This window comes from Solenopsis invicta, chromosome 15 (genome assembly GCF_016802725.1).
Source record: "Solenopsis invicta isolate M01_SB chromosome 15, UNIL_Sinv_3.0, whole genome shotgun sequence".
NCBI classification, from domain to species: Eukaryota; Metazoa; Arthropoda; class Insecta; order Hymenoptera; family Formicidae; genus Solenopsis; species Solenopsis invicta.
This window is the reverse complement of record NC_052678.1, coordinates 7,127,124-7,153,219: the sequence shown is the minus strand read 5'-3', so window position 1 is coordinate 7,153,219 and position 26,096 is coordinate 7,127,124. Positions and strand designations below refer to the sequence as shown.

General features: G+C 43.0%; 2 protein-coding genes across 3 annotated transcripts in view; one reads left to right on the top strand and one right to left on the bottom strand.

Moving 5' to 3' along the window:
* Positions 1-167: 167 nt before the first annotated feature.
* LOC105198931 lies at positions 168-1,912 on the top strand. The gene is made up of 5 exons (XM_011165793.3): positions 168-394; positions 537-674; positions 783-889; positions 985-1,111; positions 1,592-1,912. Exons 1-5 carry the CDS (start codon positions 358-360, stop codon positions 1,672-1,674), a joined length of 492 nt encoding a protein of 163 aa, XP_011164095.1. The 5' UTR covers positions 168-357; the 3' UTR covers positions 1,675-1,912.
* Positions 1,913-2,062: 150 nt separating this feature from the next.
* The window catches only part of LOC105198941 (roundabout homolog 2), a 118,898-nt gene continuing 94,864 nt past the window's right edge, over positions 2,063-26,096 (bottom strand). For both annotated transcript variants that reach the window (XM_039457965.1, XM_026138763.2), the window contains 9 exons: positions 22,512-22,665; positions 17,730-17,860; positions 16,749-17,015; positions 15,225-15,505; positions 13,697-14,209; positions 12,855-13,085; positions 12,161-12,499; positions 10,257-12,075; positions 2,063-10,133 (listed from right to left, as the gene is read on the bottom strand). In XM_039457965.1, coding sequence (XP_039313899.1) covers positions 9,955-10,133; positions 10,257-12,075; positions 12,161-12,499; positions 12,855-13,085; positions 13,697-14,209; positions 15,225-15,505; positions 16,749-17,015; positions 17,730-17,860; positions 22,512-22,665 — 3,914 coding nt within the window. In that variant the 3' untranslated portion in view covers positions 2,063-9,954. The remainder of the gene's footprint in view (positions 10,134-10,256; positions 12,076-12,160; positions 12,500-12,854; positions 13,086-13,696; positions 14,210-15,224; positions 15,506-16,748; positions 17,016-17,729; positions 17,861-22,511; positions 22,666-26,096) is intronic.

The window sequence follows — 26,096 nt, the reverse complement described above, 5'->3', positions numbered from 1 at the left end:
ATTCACATCAACAGTAAAGATTTTCACTTTTCACGTTTCCGCCCTAGAGAAAAAGTTTCATGATCGACCCCCAGCTAAAAAGAAAAGGCATATTACTCCAGTGCGCACAGAAATGGTAACACTAGGGAATAATGCTTCATTCACATGACGATCAACTCCCAAAGTAACCACACGAAGTCGAAGGTGGTTGGTTGTTGTCTCTTTATGCTTCTATGCCACTTTTGTGCGCAACAGTCATTATATTGTCAAACTGAAACAGGTGGATTGAGCTAGATTGTCCATGGATTTTGTCGATTCTCGAGTTGTGACATGTAAATCAACGTTTTGAAAAATTTCATCTTTGAAATACAAAGGAACATGGAGCACGTCAATAGTCCGAGCTTTCTTCAAATGAGTATGTATCGTAGAAACGTACACAAATATGTCGACTAATGTTAATTTACATATTTGTATTATCGCGATTATTTTCGCTTCCTACTTCCTGGAATAAACGTCATGCTCGCGAAGCAATTATCCACAGGTCTTTTGTATTTCAGTTTGGGTGCCGATAGCTTCCGTAGGATGGTATATCGTGGGACTCGGGATCATCGCACTGTACACGTATCCATATATTCAAGAAAAATTTAAGAGCTGGAATATCGCAAAGAACCAGCGGGATGTCGCACTCGGGAAGAGTGAGTCAATGATTTGTCTTTTGACAGTCTAATTTTTTATTTGACTTATAACAAATTGCAGTGTGACATTATGATTCACTTCACTTTTTGTGTTAATTGTATGTTTAGAGACTGACGAATTGCCACAGTTATCGGCTAATGTAGAAATGGCGCGACAGAAGATGCAAGAGGCATATGAGAAGAGTCTTGCTTTAGCACAAATCAAAGAGGAAGAGGTATTGTTCACTATATGTTGTTCGATACATTAAGATACATTTTGCTATTTATATTTCTTTAATACAAATTGGAGCACTCTATCTCTTTTGTTTAGGAAAAAGAGAAAAAGAGGCAGAAGGTTTTGAAAATCCTGGAAAATAAGAATGTAGGTACAAGACTCGGTGATGCAACTGATAATGAAACTCCTAGTACGAGTTCAAGATCGACATCATTAAAATCAGGTAACATTCAGGATCATTTCAACCAAACCCTTCAATTAAATTTAATTAGAAACTTGTTGACACAAGAAAAATAGTTTATTATTAGATCAAGTTACACAATTATCTTCTTTTCTCTTTATAATACATTTCATTGATCATAGTATCGAATATATTTTATAGTTTTAACATAGAAAGATGGAATTTATTTTTTTATTATAATGAATACAAGCTGTTGGTAACACTGCTGATCAAGTTAATCCAAGTTCGTTAAAATGACTCATTGTTTTAAGTCACTTCTAAAACCTTGTGTCCACAATGTTAGAAATTGGCCTGAGATCTCTGACAAAGAAAATTGACCAATCACATTTATCAATTTGCCAGAATTGTTCAAACATAATTGGTTGATTCTCTCTATTCAAGATCTGATTTCCAGCATCATGGACACAGTGCTTAAGATAAATTTAAATGATATGATACTAATATATATGTATTTATTTGCAGGGTATAATCCCTTGATGGGTGACAGCACTCGTGGATATCGTCCTCCTAAACGGACTTGTTGTAAAAAGGGTGGATGTGGTTAACCATGATTCTATAGACTTTCATGAAAAAGCCATTCACATTCTTCCTACTTAACGATCGTGAAAGTAAGACAGGAAGTAACTAGGGAATCAAATAAATTCCATTCCTTGAACTAAGGTATTTTTTACAAATTATAAAAATTATCAAGAATTGGTGTATGTGCAATTGTTATATCAACGTTAATTCGTAATGTGTATAATATTCTTAAGCTTTAATAAATTAGAAACGAGATGAATTTTATCTGTCAAATCAATAATTTTATCATTAACATAGAGATATAATTTTATATACTTTCATTATTGACGTTTATATTAATTTTACAATTAATTAATGAAAAAGCGATGCGTTGTATGCTACGTGTCGGTGAAATTCTAGATGAAACATAGGCCCTTCAATTTTCAACATTACCTTTTATTAATCATTATCAGTATAATATATGCAATGATATATAATCAGCATACGTCGCTTTATACGTGTACGTGGTACTTGACAATAGCAACTGTTACAAATTATCTACAGTCGTGCGCGTGTATGTCTCTATGTGTATGTATACGTGTGTAACGTGTGTCTTTGTGGAGTATGCACGCTCCTATTTTTTTACTTTTAAATCTCGTCGCGATTTCGCACGTGCGACGATCGACGGTCGACAAAGAGAGACGAAAGCGGCGCGTGTCTCTCTCCCGTAGTAAATAAATTATAAAATTAACTATATAAAAATGCTTATCATTTCCATTTATTCGCTGTATTTACAGAATATAAAAAGGAAAGCTTGAGCTAAATACGCGTCTCCACGAGCCCTAGTGCACGTGTGCCCACGGCGAGTATCGTAATCACACGTGTGGGGCCCGTGTAAAACGCAATCCAGAGAAAGAGAGATGAACAGAAAACGGCTATTTCTTTTTTCCTCTCTTCCTCTCTTATATTGCCTCTTCAATTCGAAATCACTATTTCGTGTTCTTAATGATATGAATTACTTTTACGTAGCTCTAGCTCTCTAACGGTCTACTTAATCTTTGAAGCGCAATCCAGGACCAGTTGCTTGCACCAACGTTAATCGATCGGTACTACTCTGATGTATTTAATTTTTCTACTTTAGACCCAGGCTGCCTCAGACTTAAAAATTATATTAAGAATACTTCGACGAACGCGGAATTGACTTTCCTCCTCGGGAGGAATATTGGAGTGAAGTTGCTATATCATTCTCAATATTGAATATCTCGAGTAAGTTTCACTGAAAAAGATTCTATTATTAACATTCGATTCCTAATATATAATCAGGACTTAAAAATCGTCATTAAAAAAAGTTGATCCCAAATTCGTCGATATATAATCGAAATATTTTCTTCATAGATACCCTGCAAAATAAATCTCATAAAAAATGCATCGATCAGTTCAATTGGTGCAGATATCGGCCTTTGTCGTTGCATTCGGTAGTCTTGGCAGCACCAAGTTTAAAAGTCCGGAGAGCGTCTCTCGCGAAAACGGCAAACTCTGTCTCGATATCACTACCAGATATGAGTTTACAGATCGAGATTTCGTGTTTTAAAGATTTATGCGATCGTGCTGCATTATTTATTAATGACCGCAGTTTTATTAACAAATAGGCTCGTCGGTTAGTCGATACCCAGTAGGCAAGTAACATTAACATTTAGAAACGTCAGTTTCACATATATTTTTAAATGTTGTATAAACATTTTAGAAAGATTAGTTGATAGTACATGATTTTTTTTGAGACATTGTTGAAATATTTTAAAAAGTCCAAGTCTCGGTCAAAGTTTTGTTTATATTGATGTTCGTACACCTCGATAGAACATTAATTAAATTATATGATGAAATCTTGCATAAAAATTATAAATTTGCAATTATGTAGGTATATTTACAAAAATAGATGTAAAAGTATATTGTATCTTTTATAAAATATTGATAACTGCGCATATAATTTCGAAAGAGTATTTCGATAAAATTATAATGATATGTCGATTCATCTTAATGATATATTTGCAAAAATTAAATTTAGAAAGAAACTGTTTAATAATTGAAAAATAAATATTTTAGCTGCATTATGTATAAAACATTTAGAAATATAATTAATTAATTTATTTCATTAATTCGTGGTGCCATTATTGTGTATTATTCGCATAATAATGTTGTCTATCGGGGCAGATTCGAAAACACGTTACATGTTATGGAACATTATTGTAATAGTATAATAATGATTTTATGCCTACTGGGTTAGCGAGAAACATTTATTACGCGCCTTCAACGAATTCGTCTGACTTGCTCGACGAATGTTTGTTTCAGGGGTGTATGATGTATTCATGTGTGTAATGTGTTAATCGTGTTAAATGTCGTTTACGCGATCCGCGCAGTTTTGCAAGTTAAACGTTAGCGTGTTTTATACAAGTCCTCTCAACCATCGTAACAACAATACAAAGATGACAAATTATAAAAATAATACGTTATCTCTTCTCTTTCATTCCTTCGCGCATTGATACGATGGTTTGGCAGCATGTCCGTTGGCTGAATCACGATCATTTAGGAATGGAGATACCAGACGCCTTCCGAAAAGGTCACGATTCTGTAGCCTTCGACGAGATGTATGTATATATCTGTATGTGCATGTAATAACCCTTTCCCTCGATAATATGCGACTGCATCTCGCCGATCCGAGGCCGCGCGTATAATTTGCGGATCCACCGCCGCTCGTCGTGTCAAACGCACAGATATAAACGGTACCGATCATCGTTGATGATCCAAACGCCTCTGTGCAGAAACGTTCGCGATGCACTCGCATCTAAATAGACGCCGTTATCTCGCTGAGAAAGATGCACCTTCGCTCGTCTAACGGAACACGTACCGATCACCCTCAGGGTTCTAACGATGGTGGAAAAGTCAAGAAGGGGTCACACTGTGTGGCTATCAGCCAACTCTGCTAGTTCATACGATTGATCACAACGATGGTATTGGCAGAGTTAACATCCCGAACCTCGTCGGAACGCTGAAGGTAACTCCCGTCGTTCCTGCGGTAGGACGTTGGACAAGCGAAGGTGGAGAAAAAGGCGGAGAGAGCAAGCCTTTGGAAACGACTGCTCTCGCCTCCCGTCTTCCTCGAGGGGTCGTCGCGCGGACCCGCATCGGACGCACGCACAACACACACACTCGTACGTGACGACGGAGATACTTAAAATACGCATCCTATCTAATTACGTGTAATGAGATGCTTCCTTTTAGCAGTAGTCTCGCAATCTACTCCCCTCAACAATTCGCCCTTTTCTTTTTCCGCTCTTTCTGTTCTAAGCCTAACAGTATATTCGAGATGATATCTTCTCCCTGCGTTTTACTTATTTCTTCGCCTGCTTGGATGGACTTTTTTTTTACTTACTGGATATAAATTTACTCGCGCGCGACCGCGCGTCGACGCGCGAATAAATTTATACGCAGATACTCTTATGAAACTATATATATATATATATATATATATATTTATATATATAGTCATGTATCACTATAGGTAGACCTTAAGTTCAACTCTCCGAGTTAACAAATTTAATTCAATATCTCTGCTAATTAATTACTCCTTTTCTCTTTCCTCCCGCACACCTCCGACTACTTCCACCGAAATCGCAATTCCTGCATGACCTATTTCCTTTCTTCTACTTTTACAGAATTTACATATACAGCAGTGGCAGTTTGTTGCGTCGAGTATCTGAATGGATAGTACCTGTCGCATGGGATAACTTCCCCTATTCAGACGGCACGGGACCGAGTGGAGCTAATTGTATTGTGTATGTATAACAAATTTGAGCGATTCACCACGCGCCATTGAACGAGCCGTGCGCTCTCGAGTTCCACGGGCGACACGTACGCGCGCGCGCGCGCGCCGTTAAAATAAACGCTAATCCGTTTACTTGTCACTTAATCGAAAGTCGTAATTAATAAGTGAGTCGCGTACCCGCGTGCACAAAGGAAAGCCACGCCCACGCTTCCCGCGACGGCGTCGTTACGGGGAGGAAAGGAAAAGGGTCATCGCTACGGGCCGCCGGAGTGCCTCGCCCCCGCGTAGCGCGCTATCGCGGTTGAAAAGAACCCGCGTCTCGACGGGGACCCCTTTAAAAATGCGTACAAAATGTCTCGGTTGTGTATATACATTGAAGGAGCTTCGCGCATTACGGATTAAACGGAAATTTAAACAGCGCTCAGCCCCGGCGATTAAAGGCAATCGGCTGTCGCACGCGCGAGCATAGACGGATTTAGATATTCTTTGTCGAATTTGCAATTTTACAATCGTATACTGAGAAAAAAAGTTGTTAATTCGACTGAATTTTCAACTTGATTAAATTTCTTTAATTCAAATATTGTATATATATATTCTTAAATTAAATATATAAATATTTAAAGTTCAAGTATTTTATGTATTTGAGTTCAATACATAAATACTTGAATTGAAGAAATTTAATCAAGTTGAAAAATTTAGTCAATTTAACTTTTTCTTTATGTATAAAAAAAAAGAGCTGAGAGCTACGCTGTCAGTAAATATGAAGCAAATGTGAAGTACACAAGCGGTTAATGATGCTTATAAATTCTTCTCCTATATGAATAATTTCACATAGGAAAGAATAATTCTGAATTTTCTGTTGAACAAACACATTTCTTATGTATCGTAGAAATGTCATGATCCTTTGATTATTAATAACTTTATTAAGAATTAGTTTAGTGTAATTTCAGCAAGACGAATATTGTGCAAAATCTTTCTAATGTATGATCAATGATACAAACTGTCTTTTCTGTTTGAAATTCAACGTATTTATCAATTTTTATATCGTTTAAATGATAAAAAAAATTAATTAAATATACATATAAATCATAATCTGATGCAAAAAAAATAGCAAATTTCAAGCGAAAAAGCATTATTGGCCGCTTGTGTAGATTCAACATGTGTACACAAATTACACTTTCAATATGCATAAATGCAAATAAGCACATTAAAAATAAAATCTTCTAACAATATTCTTATATTAAATATTTCATTCGTTGATATACACGTCCGCATAGGGGTTTCAGTTCTACATTAGATCCGTCTACACTGAAAACCGTACGAAAAACGCTGGTCCGAATCATCCGTAAACGCGACGTCCCGTTCATAAATGCCGCGTACGGACGCGACGTGTACTCCATCCTATTAAAAATGTGCGCTTCAAAGGAGAGAAAGACGAGGGCGACAATAGAATTTCACGGTTCTAATAGTATGCAATTCTTCTTCGACCGCCGTGCAAAAGACGATTTCAATAAGTCGGTCGTTACGAATGCAAATGTACTTCGTTGTGTCTTCCATCTAAAGTCCCATCGCGAAGAGAGTCGGAAGATAAATGGGAAAAAGAATAAGTAGACTTAAATACCTTCTTTTTTTTTCAAGTACAAATATTTTTAAGATTTTCGTGCAAATCGTGTCACCGTTACTATCAATTTCCAAAAATTTTGCTTTCCTGTATTTTTTTCTTTTCACGTGATTTTACGTACTATTTCTGATAGCATTATTAATATAATAATGTTCTAATATTAAAACAATTTATGATTTATAATTATAATTCGTTTCATAAACAAATTAAATCGCGGTAACGAGAGATGGAAATATCCGATAAATCGGAATCAGGTACGCGTTCGGGGATAACGCACTTTGTATCGGCAATATCTTCGAAGCGCACATTTTTGACGAGCACGTTCTCACTTTTACATATCAGGTCATGTGTAATAAAGAGTACATGAGATATCTTACGTATCTATCGCTTACGCGATGCGAGTTCAATCGGTACGGCGTATAAATTAATAACTAATGACTAATCTCGTTAAAGTAACTTTGTACAATTTATACAAGGATGCGTGATATGATAATATATGTATATATAATATGTATATTTTTATATATATATTACGCGTTTTTATTGTTATTTCGTTTCGTTAAAAACGTATCTACTACGTGCGTTCGTTTTGGAAGAATTATACGTGGCCCTTCTTCATGGAGATTAGCCCTCGGTTGCCTTAGGATTTAGGAACGTTATATCCAAAATAATATGCTCCATTTGTCGTGGCCTGGATACAGGTATAGGCTGTTGAAAATAAATGCCACGCTTTGTGAGGCCGGTCGCGATGCCGAGCACGAATCGTTTCGTCGGGCGCGACACATTAATCCTTTCGCTACGACGATTATGCGCCTGCCTATTTGCTAAGCTTTCGTTGTGCGCCGAGAGACACGACTGTAAATCGCCCGTCTCTAATTCTACGCATTAAGGACGACCACATCCAAAACGCCCATTCACATTTCGCGTTTGATCTCGAGCTATTTAATATACAGATAAGAGATGTTATCGTGGACTCAAAATCGAACGAGCTCGTTTAGCGTCAAACACGAGACGTGAATATGAGTAATTGCTGCGTTCTACAAACCGTAATATATTTGGGCATCACGATCGAAAACAATTGGCTTCGTTCGCGGGAAGTGAAGCCTGTCGACAAAAACCACCGTAGCGAAAGGATTATTCCGCGTGCGGAACAAGCAGGCGCATGGTCGATCGATAAGTTAATCTCGTGTACAGAACAATTGTGTACGATTGCCCGCTCGACTGTTTTCGAGGCAATGGCTCGAAATGAAGTCATTTTGACACTAAAATGAAAAAGAGATCGCGAAACTATTCTATACTGAATTAATGTAAAAATCTTGAAGTCTTATTCTCATAAACAAACTCGTCTTGACATATACGTATACTCTTATTATTGCTTACTCTTATGATATTAGAGTCTTACCTCTCTAGAGAATAATATTCACAACACTTTCAATCAAATATTTAGTTACTCGTCATAAAAAATATACTATTAAAAAAAAATCTACTTCATAGAGCTTACTTCCGTGTTCTACTTTTTAAAAAATGGAGATAAACTAAATTATTTGTTTCTGAGCTGTCAAATTTCTCATAGGTAAAATTTGTCAATTAAATAAACAGTTCGCTGCGCCTGCTCGATTCGTGCGCGATTTTTATGCGACCCAAATCCTTATTTCGCGCTCAGGCGGATCAACCTGTTATATCATATATTCTTCTCTCCGTTTGTGCTATCGCCACGTCAAAAAAACGTGACATGTCGCACGGGACATTTATACGCGTGGACATTTATCCCGGAGCGGTCGCGCGAGAACTTTTGTAGCTCGCTGACGCTCGCGAGTTAAAAATGTGACTTTTCGAGTCACTATTTAGGATACAACTTAATCGAACTAACAGTATATCAGCGGGAATGGCAGTATGTAGGGCAGTCCAGAGTATAGCGACGTTCAAAAGGCGTTTAATTGGAATATTAACCCGGCGTGACCGCTCAGGCATTAAAATTTTACTCAAGAAACACGTCGCGATAGCAAACCACAATATATAAGAGAAGATTTTTTTTCTTCCTCTTTCATCTTTCCCTTAATATCTCTCAAAAGTTGGAATCGTTTCTAGCTTTCAGCGTGATAAAGTAAAGAACAAAGAAAATATAAGCACGATCCGATGATACGTTAATCAGTCTATTTGGCAGAGTGTTCAAAGAAAGATAATACTACGCGTCGCCTCTTCTTTCGCGATGTTATCCGTTTTGAAAGCCCTTATCCGAGTACAAAGAATAAAACAATCGACTATATCGCGTACATAACGGGGTCTATCGACGTAGCGTTGAAGCGTCGCGAGCGTCGATTACGAAGTCCACAGTTCTCAAATCTCCAGTGTCGAAATTATGCTCTTACCGCGATAGAAGACCGTTATTGCGCTTCATACAAACACAAGAATACTCTACGAGCTTAAGCTACCGCCACGTAATCAACTAAACGTAAACGTTGTCAGTCATGGAATACTTATTACGCGAAACTTGTTAAATCTTTTCGATATTACGTAATGGATTACGTAGAGAAGAAAGTACGAGATTCGCTCTGACTCATCGCCATTGAGCTCACTCTCTTAATGAGCCTGTGGTATAATCAACAAATCAAATCGATGTACCCTTCCAGCGTACGGGCCGTCACTCAAGAGACGCGATAGCGTCTCATACCAAGTATATATAGAAATATATAGCAACCTTGCGCAAGAGATGCTACGGCATATCTTTTATTATATACACGGCGCACTCAATCAAACCGTACTTGACGAGCGTCCGCGACATTGCTGATTGCGAAACGACCTCCTGTAGTCGAGACTGGGATCGTTCGTTGTGATCGAAGGCCGTTTGTTCAGGCACGTCCTGTATTTACTATGTCCAGGTAGTATTTAGCTCTCACGATGATCACCCAGTCGACTAGACTCCGTCGGAGCGTTCGGATTATTGCCGCTTGCAAAGATACTATTTAGCTTATTGTATCGTTGACTGCCCGTACTACTCATCGTATTAGAGGCCGAAGAATTGTGTTGGCTGTAGTTGCCTGTCCTTGAAAAACCAGGTAGCTTGTCTGAAAGAGATAACGACAGAAATACGTTAGGAATACGCGTGTTTGATCGCTCGAACGAACTCGGGTAGGGATAATTAAAGGGCGAGACGATAAGTTTTCTATCTTTTCCCGGATCGATATTACCTTTACTGCGATTATGCCTCAGTCTCTCCTGCGAATTCGTACTTCCGCACTGCCTCTGGGGAATGCAGGAGTAATTACTGTCGCTACTATACGTGGGCGAGGATGTCCTGTTTCTCCTTCGCGGACTCCTATTACTCCTGCTTCGGGAACCCGTCCTGCTGCTACTGTGACCACATGCGGTACTATAATGCTGTGCGTTGTACTGCATGGTGTCGGCGTACAGGCAGCTCGACTCCGAGCACGAGCAACACGCGTCCGAGTGCGTGTTGGAGTCGCATGATTTCCTGTCCCACTCGTCATTTTCGGGCTGATAAAGATTGTCGTTGTGGAACATTTCGTCCCTGTGCCGATACAGCTCCTCGCTTACGGCGGACGGCGTCAGATGCAACTGTTGATTGTTGGAACGAGCGAACGCGGGATCAGCGCGTACGCCGTAATCGTCCGGGAGACCATTCTGATGGTGGCCGTAAATGACGGAGCCGCTCTCATACTCGTTCTCCTGATTCTTGTAATCGTAATGATTGAAACCCTGCGGGAACGAGGGCAACGGTGGTGGATTCGTCTGCGGCGGCAGCGTCGTGTACCTGCCCTGTGGAACTTGAAGGTTACCGGACTCCGAGTGCTGACTCTGTCCGCCGCCGCCGCCGCCGCCGCCGCTCCAAGGTGTCGGTGACGGGCTGAAGCTATTGGTCACTCTGATGGGCGGCGTAGGCGGACTCTGAGGATTGCACGAGCCGGCGCCTGAGCCGCTGCAGTGATCCAGATCGTTCTGTATGCTTCTTTTGCTAAGATGCGGACTGAACGGCACATGCGGCTGTTGCTGTTGGTGCGGATGTTGCAACTGCTGCTGCTGCTGCTGATGCATCCGGCTAGTGGCTATAGATGTGCCAAGGGGAGGTGGATGCTCAGGCGGCGGCGGCAACATGTCGCACCAGTTGGGCATCGACATACCGGTTTGCGGCGCGTCGCCCGCGGGGCCTGCTATTCTGTACTGTCTCCTTTGCATGTCCAGATTCTCGTCCGCGTAGGCGGCGTCGCCGCCGCCGCTCATGTTGTCGCTGCTTGGCGACACCGTAGACTTGTTGGGCTCCTGATTCGAGTCCAAGCTCGAGTAATCCGGTTTCAGACACGAGTCGCTGGAGTTTGACTTCTGGCAGCTGGTCTCGATCGAGTCTGAGTTACGGCTGCCCACGCAGAGGGTCGTGGTCGCATATGGCTCCGGCGGCGGCGCCTGCATCTGTTTACGCGTGTTGTAGAACGTTGTCAGATTTACTTCGGCGTATTCCGAACCGGCCATGCCCATTATACCGGCTGCCAGCATGTGCTGATTGTTGAGTAACTTGGTTTCGCAGTCCTTATCGTTGGCAGCCTGGAGAGTATTTGTCGGCCGCCAACCTCGTTCCAGCCAGAGCGTGTCCTTATTCAATTGACAGATATCGTTTGCGGTACCCACGGGTACATTTAAATGACCCAGTTGCTTGCTCATCGCTTGCCTGCGTCTCACATACAGGGCGGCCAGCAACGCGGCAATAACGGTGAATATCATCGTTATTATCAACACGAGGAACCACGTTTCCCTGACGACGGATGCACCTCCGTGACTAGGATCAGTACGCGGCGGTAATTGCGTCAGCTGTCCTGGATCCATATTCAATATAGTCGGACTGGAAAAGGGACCCAGCCCGACGCGGGTTTGGCCAGCGACGCGAGCTGTGTATAATCCGCCAGTGGTCAGGCTGTTAATGATCACCGACGTGGTGGACGCGTTCAGGGACATCTGACCTAAGATCTTGTTGCTGCTGTTGCTCTTGATCTGAATCTGTATCGAGCGGATACGAATCGACAGTGAGATATAGATACGTTACTGCGATATACTACTAGAGAAGATTAACGGCGACCCTTACCTTGTAACCGATCAATTGGCCGTTCTGAGTGTTCTTCGGCGGCGGTGACCACCGAACGAACGCCGAGGTCATATTTATCATCCCCACGTGAACGTTCTCGGGTGCGCCCGAAGGCACGTCCTCCAATGTGGTGACCAGCTTCACGTTGCTCGGTCGACCCTCAATTATCTTGTAGAAAGGAACTAGGAAGAATTCGTAGCGCGTATACTTTTTCAAATTGGTAAGCACGTAACTGGTAGCGCCGGCGTTGAGCACCGTAACCATTTGATATTCCGGTTTCTCGGAATCCTCGCGATACCGTATATAAAGGCCCTCCACTAAATCTGCTGCGCCGAGAATCTAAAATTTAAATTCTAGTATGTCATTCTAAATCCTTTGTTGTTATTTTAATGCGTTCAGCTCCCGCACCCGAGTACCTCAAATATTGGCTTTTTTTTTTTTTTTAAGAAAATTGAACGAAAGTTAGTCAATCGTTTATCGTTATTTTTATTTTTAATATAAATATAGACTCGTTAAATTAAATCCGTGTTAAAATAGACGCGTTTGAAATAAATATCTATTAAAAAACAGACAAATGTTTCTGTATTGTCGAATATGTATTTTTAGAAACTTTCGCGTTAGCATCCGCCGCAAAGTCCCACGCGTTGTTATGCTAAATCGATATGAAACGGAATAATGTTGCTCTGACACTTACGTCCCACATGATCTTCACGCTGGTGCTGGTCAACGGTTGCACCTCTTTGAGATGTAAAATCTCGCTGTTCAGCCGATCTCTGGCGCGAGTCAGTTCCACTTGCGGTACCGTATGCTGATTTACGTTAGTAGTTTGCACGAGGTCCGACAGTGGTCCGGGCAGCGAGAGCCCCTGGCTATTTTCCGCTCGTACTAGGAAAACGTAATTGGTCTCCGGCCTTAAATCTGTCACCTGTTGATGGATAAAACGGGAAACCGGATTCGTTAGCCGGACGAATAAAGTAAAAAGTAAATTCTATGTACATACACATACGTATGTATCTAAACGTGTTCCATCCTATTTATTGACCACTGAATGTTTACTTTTTTTTTTTTTATAACCGGACTGCGATATTTGTTCTTCTCGAGAGACGTGTTCCCTTCCTGAAGATCTGATTAACTCCATACCGCGTGCGACAACAAGATTTAAAGTACATTACGTCCGTTTGACAAAGGACATTAAAGCGCTTCTTACGCAGACGGCCATTACTTTGTGGTATTAGACTTTTCGGTCTTTTTATTAAAACGCAGTTCCAACATACACGAAACTTTGATATTAGATTTTTCAACGCGACAGTAAGCGACTTTGGTCTTATCCGGTACGTTACCCAACACCGTAATGTCGCGAACTGTCCTCGCCAGCAAAGCAGCAGCACGCGCTTCAAAACTTTCAAAAAAACAATGTACAAAGGAAGAGAAACTGAAAATGCCTACTCGAGAAGATCGTTGAAACTCGACGCGGGATATATAAGCACCGGGGAAAGGGGGTCAAGTATCATCGTCGATTCTCAATAATACGCTCACCGTGTAGATGTCGTCGACAATGCCCGTGGCCGCCACCACCCAACCGGTGTTCAGGTTGCTGCTGTAGTACTCGATGTTATAGCCGATAATCTTGCTCTGACCCTCGTTGCCCGGGCTCCACGTCAGGGTGACGGAGTTGCTGGTAGCGTTCACTATCCGCGGCTTACTCGGGTTCTGCGGCAGCGCCGAGACGTCGGGCGTCCGATGGAAGCTGGCGCCGGTGCTGACCGTCAAGTACGCCGACCAGGAGGTGTTGCCGGACTCCGAGGAGGCGATGCAGGTGTACAGGCCGGAATCGTTGGCGTGCAGGTCGTCGATGAACAGCGTGCCGTTGATGGCCATCGTGATGCGACCGCCTGGTCGCACGAGCACGCCTTCCTTGTGCCAGTGAACCCGCGGCGTGGGCGTACCGACCGCGCGGCACGGCAACGAGGCGACGCTCTTCAGCGGCAGAGTCTGGTTTGCCGGACCCAGCTCGATTATGGGCGGCGGAGTCTCTTCGATAGACGTCACCTATTTCACCGACGTGACAGGGATTTTATTTCTATCTGCGGAGCTCGGCGAGTGAAAAAGAGAAGTCGGTTGGCTAAACGCCATGTACGCGCTCTCTGCCTTCCTTCTAGGGTATGAGAATAAAGGCGAGTCCGGGCTTCGTAAAGTCTACTTTAATACCAAGACAAATTTTACTCGGGATATATCCCTTCAAGAAAAATGGAATACGTAAATGTTCATAATCCGCGATTGGAACCTATAGGTTCCAATTTTAGTTCGGAGCTTTGCTGAAACCACATCTTTTATTTTCTGCTGTGGCGTCCAGAATATAAATTACGAGCTGACCACACGTGATACTTGGCTACTGTATTAAACGAGTATCCTCCGTCTAACAAGTTCGTTCCAATAACCACGTCGGTGGAAATATGTAATTCAAAAGTTTCTTTTCTATATTACACCTTTCAACTTTGGCCGCGCGGCGAGCAAAGAAGTTATGGGGTTTCCATTCGCCAAAGTAGATCGCTGTAATGCTCCCTATATGTAGATAAGAATTTTATTCCAGAATGTGGGGCAACTCCCCTCAGGCTAGGACCATGGTACCACGCGGTGCACCAGCCGGAATGGTAATTCTGCGCTCATCTGGGAGGGAACGGGGAGAAGGAAGAGGGGATGATATAAATATGTATCGAGAAAATGAACCACTTAATGTGCACACTCGCCTTTCTCTCTCCCTCTCTTTCTCTTTCTTCCTTTCTCTCACCCGAACAGATTTATCTTGCGCGTATATTTTAAACTGTTGCGCTTAGCACGCGACTTTCATTGTCCTACGTGTAGACGCGCGTCATCGTGATTACTGTCAGTTTGCAACTACTCCGAGCTACATTGTAGCGTCGACGTGAAAAATAAAAAAGAAAAAAAGAAAAAAAGCCGTGAGAAAAAAAAATGAGACGTTCGTGACGGAGATTTTCGGGATCGTACGCGACGGCGTACCAGAGGTCGTATCCACGTCGAGACCTGGATTACAAGGCTTACGTACCTGAAGAAATACGGTCGCGGTGCTGGCGCCGGCCTGACTAATGGCGCTACACACGTAGTGGCCCTCGTCCTTCCTGACGGCGCCCTTGATACTTAGACTTCCTTCTTCCGTGACAGTGTAGTGGCTTTGATACGTGTGACCGGGGAACATTAGCTCCTGAGAGCCCTCCCGGGTCCAAAATATCGACGGTTTCGGGGCGCCGCGAGCCGCGCACGAGAAGGTGACGTCGGTGTTGGCGTTTACCGTCTCGTCCTTGGGGAAGTTGGTAAATACCGGTCTCGCTGTGACAAACGATTCCGTTTGAACATGTCGTATAATTTGCGGTAAAAGTGCTTGATTAATCTAAGGATGTATCGGATCTACAGTGCAAACTTTCTTAAAATTTGTTATTAAAAATTAAATTATTTTGAACATTAAGAAAATTTTATTTTTTTGTGTGAGAATTCAAAATAATTTATACAAAGTTTTATTGCGATTGTTTAGTTATTTCGTAAATAAATAAATAAATTTTATTTTACAGAACTGGTCTATGCATCGCAATAAAACTTTACATAAATTACCTTGAATAATTAAAATACTTAAGTAAAAAAGTTCAGACTTTTTCTTATTTGATTAATAGTTAATTTTCATTCAGAGTACATTCAGATAGAAAATCACCGTCAAATTTTTTCTACTACTTTTAAATGCAATATAAAATAATCTGTAATTTTTTCATAATTTTCTTAATGTTTTGAAAACTGTCCTATACATCCTTGATTCTGAGCAAATGAAAATTTTGATATAATATATTTTATATTTATGATTACTCCATTTTAAATACAAATTTTTATTAATTGAGAACGTCGATGAAGAATTTTAAAATAGCCTCAGCAGCGACAGAAATGTTAAAAATATTAAAGATTTCCCTGCTATTTCGATTTATAGTTAATTTAAAATCAATCGACCGAAACTAGATTTGTATTGAACTTCATATTTAAAAAAAAATGTATTAAACTTTATAAAAAAATATCGTGTTTTTTTAATGGGAAATAATAGAGGAGGATTACGGGGCTAAATGAACTTGAAATTTTTCGTTTGAATAAATTCGAAAAAATATGAATTTACAAAAAAGGAAAAAAGAATATGTAGAGGATCGGCAATAATGTTACCGATTACATATGACTGTTGAGAATTCATTCTGTTCGCTCGAGCGTAAAGTTCGATTGTCTGACTAATACCGTGTCCACATCGTAGGCCCCCTCTATATCGCACACTAGGGGCGACTACTCAACAACATGTTCGAATTTTCCAAGCCGCAGATTCGATTTCGCGTCGAATCCAGGCGCAAAAGTCGACATCCGACAGGATGCACACTGCGAGGCTTGATATGCGGTGATAATGCGCGTCTGCCCTCCTCTCTGGCACCCCCTTCACTCGTCACGATAATCGTACACCGGGCGCGTAATTAATTTCACGGTCGAGCGGATCCTCGAGCAGAGAGCGCAGAGAGGACGGGGAAGTGACAGAGGGAGGATTAGTACTCACAGTGCACGGTAAGAGTGGCGCTCGCTGATATCGCCCCGACGCTGTTCTCCGCGTCGCAGATGTAGGTCCCCTGGTCCTGGGGGTTCACCCGCTCGATGTGTAAACTTTTGTCGTTCAGAATGTGCGCCCGGCCTATCGGCATCTTGCCGTCGTTTCGACGCCACAGGATCTCCGGCTCCGGGTCGCCGCCCACCCTGCAGGCGAATTCCGCCGTCTGATCCGTGAGGATCGTCTGGTTCGACGGCATGGCCAGGAAGAACGGCTTCACTGCGAAGACAGAGCGAGGATTTGGTTGGAAAATCCGGATAGCCGCCCGAAAGGGGGGCCCTGGCTCGGTCTGGGCGGTATCCCGAATTACGGCCCGCGGCTTTTCATCGGATTCCGAGCGGCTTCGTGGTCACAAATTGCCACGCGGACGTTATTTATTTAACGTAGTTTAGTTACCGAGGCGCGATCGATCAGCCGCGATTTCAAAGAACAAATGACATTTTAAGCGATCAATGGTATTTAGACGAATCAATTCAATCGCTTACACTTTAATAACGACGCGTCATGAATAAACGACACGTTGCCGCTCGGAATCGGCGAGCGATGACACATCTGATTCGTTCGTTTTCATAAAACGTACGAAAATCGATTATTCGTTGAGACGATAAGTTGAGAAAAAAAAACACGATTAATCGTGTCATATAAACGTGACGGTTGTAAAATATTAAATTAGATAACGCTATCATGGATGAGCAAGACGTAAAGCTATACTTGAACCCGTTGATTCTTGAATATTTTATCCAAATTTGAGACTTAACTCGACGGAGCGGTACTTATCGGACAATCAGGATTAGCGTTAAGTGCGGCGTTAAACCAAGCTAAGCTCGATAGTGTCTACGAATCCGTGTTAGTCCTGGTAGTGCAGGGGAACGCGGGGATGAGGAGAAAATGGGGAGGGGCACGCCCGTGTTACGGGCTTTCGCTAACGCTTACCGTGAACCGTGAGGGTCGCTATCGCGGACTCCTTAGTGCCGACCATGTTTTCGGCGATGCACTGGTACTTGCCCTGGTCGGCCGGCCTCACGTCGGATATCATTAGGTTGCCCCCGTCCACGAGGGTTATCCTGAAACGGCCGATGAACGATTAATCAGGACGCCGCGACGTTTCCTATTCGATAAGAGCGGAGGCGGCGGCGACGACGAAAATTACGGCGATTAATTTCCGCCCGGCGAGATCGACGGCGTCTTTAAGCGCCGCGCGAGCATCGCCCGGGGAAAAGACGTAATGGGTCCAGTAATGGACCCCTATACCTCACGTTATCACATAATATATATGTTTATTATCGTGATACATTATTATCGTATTATGTTACCCAAGTTTCGCAACTTGAGACTGTCAGAGGTGCGGACGAAGGATCGCTCTTCGCGCGAACTGTCTCGCGCGAGGCAAATTCGGGGAGCGAACGGGGCTCGAGCACCCCGAGTACGTTAATCGTTCCGTTCCGGGAGACGCAGTTTGTCTTACCCGCGTGTCGTTTCTCCGCCAGGCGCGGGGGAAACTTTCGGAACGAGACGCGTTTTCGTACGCGCGCCTCGTGCCCTCCGTCCCTGATATTATTTATGCGAGGGAATAAGGCGCGTACTCAAGGCTGCGCGTACTTGACATTCCCGAGCAGTCCTCTCAGCCTCGGAGCGGAGGAGGAAATCGGTTCTTCCCCGCGTCGGCGGTCGCGAGATTAAACGGCCGTCTCGTTGAGGGGGTGCACATGCACAATATCGCGCGTATGGAGAACGGCGTTCGCGACGACGCGAATCGATCGATAGCTCTCGATCGCGCTCTCTAATTTATAGTGTCAATTAATTTTCGCGTCGGTGGTGCTCGATTACCTCTCTCCCCCTCGAGTCCCCTTTGACCTGCTCTCTCTCCTCTCGACGCCGCGTGCGACCATTCTTCCCTCGCTCTTCGTGTCCCGTTTTACCACGTACCGTGCGCTTCGACGAAGAGGAAAGAGGAGGAGGGGGAGGAGGAGGAGGAGGAGGAAGAGGAGAAAGAGGAGGACGCGGTAGAGAGGTGCGCGGTCTCGGCGTTCCGATACGGCCGGATTTAATTCCTATCGGTTGTCCTAATTTATCGCGGCTTCGGGCTTCCATCGGTAAATCCGGCGCGGGGACGGATGGCGGTGATGGAGGAGGAGAAACAAGAGGGAGCGAGGGGGGCAACGGGAGGGAGGGAAACGGGAAGAGACGGGGGTTTCCGCGGGCCGCCGCAACGGAGGAGAGTACCCTATTGATCGAGACGAAGGAGAGGAAAATAGCCGTCGAAACGAGCGTTGTGCGAGTCTCGTTTCGTTTCGTTTCGCTTCGTTTTCGGGCAGCGTGCGCGCGAGACCTCGGAAGAAAAAAAATGTCTCCATTCTCGCTTTCCGTCGGCTTTGCGCCTCGACGACGACGACGACGACGACGACGACGACTTCCCCCTTGAAAATCCGAAAGGTACAGAGGAGAAAAAAGGAAAATCGTATGTCACGTGCTCACGTCGCCGAGTCGGGGTGCCAGGGTCAAAACGTGGAACCCCGCTCCGTCCTGTGAATGACGCAAGTCCATAAAAGAAAGAGAAAGAAGAAATGTGCCGCGGTCCGTCCCTGAGAGTGTTAAGCCAACGTGTACAATACGGTGGTAAGCGACGGTGTAAATGGAAGTAATTACGCGAAATGGAGGAAAACCTAAGCCGTACAGGGATGTTTTCCGCGTGACGAGGCGCGTGACGGAAATAAAAATCGCGATCGTGAGCGCAGCTAATCAATTAGCAATTTATTAAGTCGATAAATTACACGCAACTTTCTACACCGCTCTCTCGTGCTGCAACACCGCGGATAAATTTCTTCGTAATCCCCAGCCACGTTTCTTTTTTCCATCGCGCATTCGAGAGAACTTCGGTAATAAGAACCTTTTTTTTTCCCTTATCTCCGACAGAGAGTTTCGTCGATCGGAAGGGAGGTCGCGCGAGGGTCCGCCGACATTCCTCTTGAGAAGGACAGAGAGAGAGAGCGAGGGAAGGGAACGGGATAGCGGCGCGAAAAAAACTAAGAGGCGTTCAGCGCCCCATGAAAGTTTGATCGAGTCGATCCACGGGGATTCGAGGGAGAAAAAAATCGTCTGTTCAGAGATACGAATGGCAGGCGGAGGTGCGCGGAAGTGTGTCGGGTCGTTACAACGCGGTGGCTCGCGCAAGCGTACGCTTAAAAGCTTCATCCTGGAGAAAGAGAGAACGAGCAAGGGAGAGAGAGAGAGAGAGAGAGAGAGAGAAAGGCAGACAGAAAGGAAGAGGGAGAGAGGTAAAATTCGTACCCCGCCGAATTTATGCGCTGATTCTTGCACCGAAGCGGTGGCGGGTCTCCCGAGCCTGTTCTTCCATCGTTCGGTTGCTCGCTTTCGAATAACGCGATCGTTTGAGACGACACGTAGATAAATACCGGGACATGCCTCTCGCGATTATGCGCTTTATCATACGTCAAATATCATCGGGTGATTTATTATTAAACCGATAAGCCTCAGCGCGGGAAATTTTATTGACACATCGCGTAACGGATTTACTTCCGATTGATGAAAATATCAGCGACGGAATTAAATACAGAGATATTCGATGCATCAACGAGCGCGCCGCGAATAGAAATGGATGATGTTTAAATCCGGACGGATAAATGGACGTGGTTAATTTAATCTGTCGTCTCTTCTTCAAATTTAATTGTAAAATGGCTTATACACTGTATTAATAGAGAGGTTCTAATAAAGTTTAGACGTACATTACGTCGTAACGAGCAGCTGGGTGAAAGAACATTTTAAGCGGACACGTGGGGGTTAAACTGACCCAGACGTACGAATAAATGAATGTTTCTTCGCTTTTGTTTGTGATTCTACCGCTCTCAGTATCTTTTTTCTACATCTTAGTCTTGACTTCAGCCAAGTAGCATCAATAATGCTCGAATATTTTAGCTACAAACAGTAGTTTCTCTCCCTTGGGTCAATTTTTGATCCCCAGCCGACTACGTACATAACTTTTTATGCCATTCGGCGTATTGTTTAAAAGTTTATTTTTAGTTTTCAGATTTTTTAGTTTATTTTTACTTTATATGTATTTAAAAAAATTTTTTTCAATATAAACTTATATTTTTTACACATCAATAATTTTTATCTTTAATAAACAAATGATAATTATTTTCAATTATTTTTTAACAATAAAAATGTGTATTAATATTTTCAATTTTTTTAAATAATATGTTTAAAAGAAATACGACAAAACAAATATGTATAAAAGTAAAGATACTATAATTACGTCACTTTCCGAATTATTACTAACTTTCAACGATCACATTATTTAAGTAATATTTATATACAACTTTGTGTGTTTACACTTCAATTTGAAGTGTAATAATAATTAAAATTTATATAAAAATGCTAAAAAAATACTGTTTTAAATATAAATTTTTCTTAATTTCTAATACTTGCAAATTATTATTTCATATTTAAAACACATGACAGTTTATAATTATTTACAAATAAAACTAAAACATTTTATTTACATATAAAATATAAATTAAAGTGTGACTGACCCTCAGATTGACCCTCGCGCGACCATTTACGTCACAAAAAGTATCGTGTCTGCTTAAGAGTTAACGTGCAACGAGACGAGTCGCGCGCGTGCATCGAGATGAATCTTCCGTTTATCTTCGGTGAGGCACCTACGCTTAAGCCGAGACTTGAGAAAAGCGAAGGCAAACGCGAGATAACCGTCCGTATTCGCGTTAGCGGCGGCGTTTGATACGATCTTTCTCTATTTTTTTTTGTTCTGGCGAGCCGTCCCTTTTACCCCGGCGCGGCGCGTCGCTGTTAGAATTAAGTTAATCCGGAGTTCCATCCTTCCCTTCCTCTTCTTCCCCCTTTCTATCTGCCCTCTCTCACGTCTATAAAAGTAGATTTCCCGGCCGTAATCCCGCGAGCGTAAAAGTTGCTCTTACTGCCGTGACATTATTGCGTATGGAGACACACAGCGCAAAATTCCCGTGTATAGACGCATTCTCGTACGTACGCAGCGACGTTGCAATTTAATCGGAAATAGGCGGAGGCTCGACGACGGATGTGCAATGCACTCGCGCATTTTAAAGGGCCCCGCGGAAATTGCAAATCGAATACGTTTATTATTGTTTTACCAGCCATTCGAGACCCAAGCGACAAGATTGGATTAATCAGCTAAGCGGCCGAGTGACGAGAGCGCGCGGCGCGCGTTAAAACACTTCACGCTTATTTTCGGGTGGATTCAATTTACCGCTACTTTACTCGCTTATGTTTATTGCGGCGGCACACGCGCGATCGCAACGCGTGTTTCTCGCTCGGTTTATTTATTAATATTGCGACAACGCGCGGTGCGTAACCATCCAGAGTTACGGTACGCCTCGTCCGCTTAATGCCGGCGACGAGTCGGATGACAATCGGACAAAGGTAGAAGAAGAAGAAGCGAAGGAAGCTCGTGACTTAAAGTCATTTTCACGCGACAGCTGCACTGGTCCAGTCTCTTCACCCATCGGGCGATGGGTCCCCGAGGGAAGGGGAGAAAGAGGGGCCCGCGGCGTCCGCCGGCAAAATAGTCAACCCCGCATTTAATCATTACGCTTTTTCGCTTCGCGACGGGCGTGCAATTTCGTTGCGTTTTCGGTGCCGTCGCGGTGTGTCGAGCGAAATTCAAAGGGACGGGACCCGCGGGTCACAAAGAAAGCTTACCGTTTTGTCGCTTCCAGGTCTATTATGTGACCGTTCCTCTTCCAATGGAGGGTCGGCTCCGGATGGCCGCGAGGCGGTCCGCACTCCAGCAAAGCCGTCTCCCCGGCGGCGACCCTCGTGTTCTGTGGCTCCGCGCGAAACTCATCCCGCAGCACTGCAACAGACAACAACCCGTCACGATGATGCACCGCTGCATTACAAAGACACTACGTTGCTAGTCGACTGTCTGGGTCGAGGACAATACTTGCTCGCGCGCAACAACAGGAAGCGAGAGAACGTTTGCACTTTTTGTTTTCTCTTCATTTTTTTTTGTTTTTAATGAAAACGAACAAAAGTAGGGTATCCTTACGTTTATATTTTTTTGGTTCTTTATTCTCGAAGTCATTTTATCGAATCATTTTGATTTTTGACTTATTCGCCGAGGGCACTAGTAGTTACGTTCGGTTCGAAGCGCGTCTCTGAAGTTTTAACAAGCTTTCGCAAAAGTCATCCGATTTTTCGCTCGTGTACCGTGAGTGTGGAACTGGGACAAACTAAAATGAATTTCAAACACCGGTGACGGGTCCAGGGGGAAAAAAAAAGAGAAACATATTCTTGGATGACCGAAACGTCTCGTCCTTCCAGTCGGATCTCGTGTAAATAATTCCTCGCTGAAATCTCTCGCAACGCCGTTAAAATATAATTTATTTATTCGATAACATTTATTTGCGTCCCCCCCCCCGAAAACTACACTTTCGATAAGGTCTCTTAGAATTTCTCTAAAATTACTTGGATAGCATTCAAATAAGGAAACTCTAACAACAGCTATTTCAAATGGAGAATATTTCCAGAATACCCATGCGTCTTTAGAAATTTGTATATGAAAAGAACTAGGCGCTCTATTCAACCTTTGTAAGAATGCAGAGGAAGAGAGAAAGAGAGAGATACAATGCGATATATATATGCATAAATATGAAAATATTTGGAAGTTGATAGACATTATTCTTTCGTCAACGGGAGAATTTTAAATCGTGTCGCCTCGAATAGATTAAGGCTTATATTTGAATTGTAAACCAAAGGTTACAAAACTTTAGCGCGATATAAGGAAGCGGAGATGTCGTCTACCATCGGATATTACCGGGTTAAGCGTGGAATGACTGTGGAATGAGACTCCGGGAAACGCGCAGCGTGAGCACGAAGCCAGCCGCGTGCCAGGCTGGAAGCTACGAATTGAAATTTGAGACAAACGGAGGGAAAGAGGCAGACGAGAAAGGGGCAGAGAAAGAGGAGCGAGAGGAGATGGGAGGACGAAGGGAGGAGAGAAAGAGCCCCCGACAAGAAGAAAGGTCGCTTTCATAGACGGCAAGGACGGTTTGAAAAACGTGGGTCGCTATCTCGGGTCCCGAGACCCTAACGATTCCGACGGTGAATCAAATGTAACGCAATTTCTCAGAAAACGAGGGGGGAAAAGAGGGAGAGATAAAGGGGTCGGGTGTGCTTCGCCCGTAGTCCTCGACGTAGTCGCCTCGGTCCCGGGTCCAGCTTTCAACCCCTTTCGCCCGTGTCGCGCAGTGGCACTCTGTAAACTTTCCCCGGGAATGACGTGCGCGAGAGAGGTCGGGAGGAACCTCCACAAACCATCTCATCTCTCCCACGTTCCTCGCTCTTCCAATTCTCCGCGGTGGCGGCGGTGGTCGCCTATGTGTGCCCGCCTTATATGGTATATACCGAATTTACGTGAATCCCATAGGCTACACCGCGCGTACGCGGCAACGTGAAAAATGAGGATTGCGCCCCCGTGGGCCAGGTATACGTCACGTAAATAGGTACACGGTGCATACGGAATCAGGATCAGGATCGGGATCAGGCGCGCTCTTTATAGCCTGGGGTTTCCGGATTATTCGAGACTCTCTCTACTGTCTCAATCTAAAAGGATATAAGATAGCCGTGGATAAATGCGCATGTGAAATGGGAGCGCTTTTCCAAAATCGATTACTGCAATTGCGAGACTAAGTTCGCTTTATTTAATAACGAAATTCCGGTAACATTAATTTAACGATCTGGTTTTTATTAGATGTAAAGACATCGCTCTATTATATTAACTGCACTCTCTGAGAAAAGATTTCTAATTAGAAGGCATAAAATATTTTTGATGTAAGTACTTAATCTTTCTGCAATAAAAAAACAAAGCAGTATTAAGACAAATAAGGTCTGTAATTTCTATTCTCCTTCATCGAATTAACTTATTTTTAGACAAGAATAACACGTGTAAATTATAGCGTATATGTAGTTCAACCCATTTCTTAGTCAAATTGTCGAGTTTCAAAGCGAGCAGTGTTCGTATTAACGTACGAACCAAATCAATAATCAATTCTTGAGTCTTTAACATTTTTACAGTTGACTTGTTCAACTTCATTACTTTAGTTCAAATTGACGATATATTAAGTAGAAGCAACGGCGACGTATAACTAAAAATAACTCACATTGGGATAGAAGGTACACTAATTTCATAGAAAGAAAAATGTTCGCTGTTATAGCTAAACATGTTTTGTTAAAGCTGTATTTGCTGTCCTAACTATAAATTTATGAACTACAGCAAAACGACTTCCTGCTGTTCCTAATACATTAGTACAGTAGCAAAACATGCATGTCTATCAGAATCACATCGTATAGAAACATAAAAATAGTTATCGAAAGTAACCGATATGTCAGTGATACGCAGATAATACATTTAATATAACTAATTAATGTAGTTACCTAGAATAAGAATTTTTAGCTACAGAGTATATTTTGGATACAGCAAATATTTTCTGTAGCTAAATTCATGTATCAGGTGGCTAAACACTTTCAATTAAAATCACAGATAAGATGTTAACTGTCCGTAATACTACCACGTCATTTAGTTATAGCATATGCAGTTTTTAGCTACGACAGCTATTGTTTTTTCCATGCACACTACTTATTTAACAGTATATGTTAATTTTATTTTCCGATACATAGAAGAATAATAGCATTAAATTCAGATGTCATTTCGGTGGGCACAGAAATGACGTTATATTTATTGTATGTTGCATCTACTTCCCGCTGACTTTATTACTTTTTTCCCCACTGTGATTTCTCGAAATAAAAAAAAGGATATATTTAGCGTCAATAAAAGACAATTACTCGCGTGATTGTGCTCGTGATATCTTTTTAAATCTTTATTACAAATGTCTAGACTACCGATGTGACATGTACAGATTAAGATCTCGCTGGAACTGCTCTCATTAGCGCCGAGCTGCGCTATTTTTTTTTTGCGACAGCAAGAATTTTACGGCGGTCATCGTCAGCCGCCAGTCGGACGGCTGGCTGTGCGGCGCGCGCGGCGAAGAAAATCTCAATCTCGCGTCGCGAATCTCGTTTACATTTACATAGAGCGGGACTCGAATCGATAATGTGACACGGCCGGGCGGTGCGCGCGCGAATGTCGCGACATTACACACGGGCGTGTATCGGAGCCGCGCGCGGAGCTAAAATTAGAGCGCGCAAAATTAGAGCGCGCGCCGGCAAAATTATCTGGTCGACGGTATGTACTACGTATATCCGCGCCCGCATTTACATAGGAAT

Bases quoted from the DNA above. Each gene is read 5' to 3' on its own strand.
- LOC105198931 (XM_011165793.3), top strand. From the start codon at position 358: ATGGAGCACGTCAATAGTCCGAGCTTTCTTCAAATGA. The intron at 395-536 runs GTATGTATCGTA...TTTGTATTTCAG, and splicing joins TCCGAGCTTTCTTCAAATGA to TTTGGGTGCCGATAGCTTCC. The intron at 675-782 runs GTGAGTCAATGA...TTGTATGTTTAG, and splicing joins GGATGTCGCACTCGGGAAGA to AGACTGACGAATTGCCACAG.